We start from the raw sequence: 2500 nt of genomic DNA on the forward strand, positions 1-2500 counted from the left end.
GAATTTGCAGGTAATAGATGAGTGTTGATTTGACACTAGAATTTGCAGGTAATAGTTAAGTCTTAATTTAAAGCTTTAGAATTTTCAGGTAATAGTTGAGTCTTAATTGAACAATTTAGAATTTGGAGGTAATAGTTGAATCTTAATTCAACACTAGAATTTGCAGATAATAGTTGAGTCTTAATTTAACACTTTAGAATTTCCAGGTAGTAATTGAATCTTAATTCAACACTTTAGAATTTACTGGTAGTAATTGAGTCTTAATTCAACACTTTAAAATTTACTGGTAATAGTTGCGTCTTAATTTAACAATTTTGTATTTGCAGGTAATAGTTGAATCTTAATTCAACACATTAGAATATGCCGATAATAGTTGAGTCTTAATAATTTTGCAGGTAATAGTTGGGTCCTAATTTTTTTCAGTGTTGAAGAAATTAATAATCTTAGCAGTCTTCTCCGTTTAGTCATTAAAATAGGGAACAAAGAAAAATAACGGAGTGTTCTTGGTCGCTTTGATTTTAAGGTCTGCTTTTCTGGTCCTATACTGCAGGGGAACCCAACTCTCTACAGGACCTTACATTAATTTTATTGCATACATTACAAGGCATTCAGCATTTCACACCGCATATTGCTCGTTTATTGTCAATTCTACATTATCGAAGCACTTAGAAAACAGGAAAGTCTTCAGTTTCGTCTAAAAAAACGTTAATATCTTCAGTCCTCCAGTTGTCTAGTGGGAGCTAATTGTATAGTCCTGGGGCCGAATATTTGAAAGTTAAAGAACCTCTAGTAGACATATATCTTGGTTCCAGTAATTTTGAACCATTTGTAACTATTGCCGTGTCAACACAATTTCTTGTCTGCACAATATGTAGTGTTTCTCTTATATATTTTGGATATCTATTGAAATAACTAATGCTATCTCCAGTGTTATTAGGTAATCCATCGTGTTTACAAGGTAAAAATCAATTAAGCCTATAATGCTGTAGTTTAATTACCAGTTTACTGTTTCGTCATTGTTTATTAGTAACAATAAATATCATAGCAGTATATGAGCAAAATAATTTTCTTAGCTGTAGTCACATAAATCTATTATCGTTATTCAGGTAAATCTGTTACAGTTAATTTGCTGTATGGGCACAGCTAAAGTGGCTGCGATAGAAAAATGACAAATGCTGTAGTTACGTCAGTTCCGGATTAGAATTAATTATGCACGGTCATGCAGATCTTGGTGGATTTTCTGTCCTCACCTGCTTACTGTTGGTAAAAAAAAAAAAATAAATAAATAAATAAATAAACCTAGAAATTTCAAATAGATAGTCCAAGATATAAATGGAGTAAAAGTTCTGCATTAGTGAGTAATGGGAAAATTATCTAAAAACTTTAATGGTTTTTTTTTCCAATTTTTGTCAAGGCTTAATCATTTTATGCCAACGATGGTATTAACGTAAAGAAGGTTGATATTTGAGGCTAAACTGACTTATGATCCACTTTTCAAGTAGAGACAATTTCCATATATATATATATATATATATATATATATATATATATATATATATATATATATATATGTATATATATACATATATATATATATGTATATATATAATATATATATATATATATATATATATATATATATATATATATATATATATATATATTACGAATTCTTGAAACATAAGCCAAAAACTGATATGAAACATGGCATGATAAACAGAAAAGTTATATTGTAAAAAAAAAAAAAATCTAAGAAAATTCTAGGCAGTAAATAAAAGAATCATGATATGGCTAATTTAAGATTAGTGGATAGCATATGGTTATCTTAACCCTTTCATAGTCATTGGTGACTTAATTGAAATCGAAAAAGGAAACTCTCTTTTAAAATCATCCAAACAATAGGAAGTTAGTATTCAATGGAAAAATGTTGATGGGAGCTTTCCAATAAATATCAACAAACTATAGTCCATTTCTTTTAGCGATGCATATTTGCACCGACTCGCGGCGGTGCCCTTTTAGCTCGGAAAAGTTTCCTGATTGCTGATTGGTTAGAATTATCTTGTCCAACCAATCAGCGATCCGGAAACTTTTCCGAGCTATAAGGGCACCGCTGCGAGTCGGTGCAAATATGCATCGCTAAAAGAAATGGACTATAGGGGTTGTGTGGTCTTGAAAAAATTCGCTATATCAGAAGGTTCGTTGAATTCACCACTGGCACTGAAAGGGTTAAATACGTTAAATTACACAAAATATTAACTGCTTATGATGTACCTCAACTGACTGACACTTATCATCCTGTAGCCTAAATGAACTTAATATCCACAATATTTCTGATATAGCTAAAATAAAGTTACTGTTTAAATATCCATTTATTAGGTTGTTATACATTAAATAGATTTGTTTAGCTTCAATACAATGTGAGTTAATATTTTCTTCATTGATTTATTTTCAGGGTGCGTTCATTGTGTTTGCATTTTGCATCAAATTCTCTGCAATGGTA

The 2500-nt window shown here is 30.3% G+C and overlaps 1 protein-coding gene across 1 annotated transcript in view; it reads left to right on the top strand.

The window, feature by feature from the left end:
* LOC137618016 (uncharacterized) overlaps positions 1–344 on the top strand; it is a 3988-nt gene extending 3644 nt beyond the window's left edge. Inside the window, exon 4 of the mRNA XM_068347935.1 lies at positions 327–344. Within this exon, the coding sequence (XP_068204036.1) occupies positions 327–344 (18 nt within the window). The remainder of the gene's footprint in view (positions 1–326) is intronic.
* Positions 345–2500: the final 2156 nt, after the last annotated feature.

The sequence above is a fragment of the Palaemon carinicauda genome, chromosome 24 (assembly GCF_036898095.1).
Source record: "Palaemon carinicauda isolate YSFRI2023 chromosome 24, ASM3689809v2, whole genome shotgun sequence".
Lineage (NCBI taxonomy): Eukaryota > Metazoa > Arthropoda > Malacostraca > Decapoda > Palaemonidae > Palaemon > Palaemon carinicauda.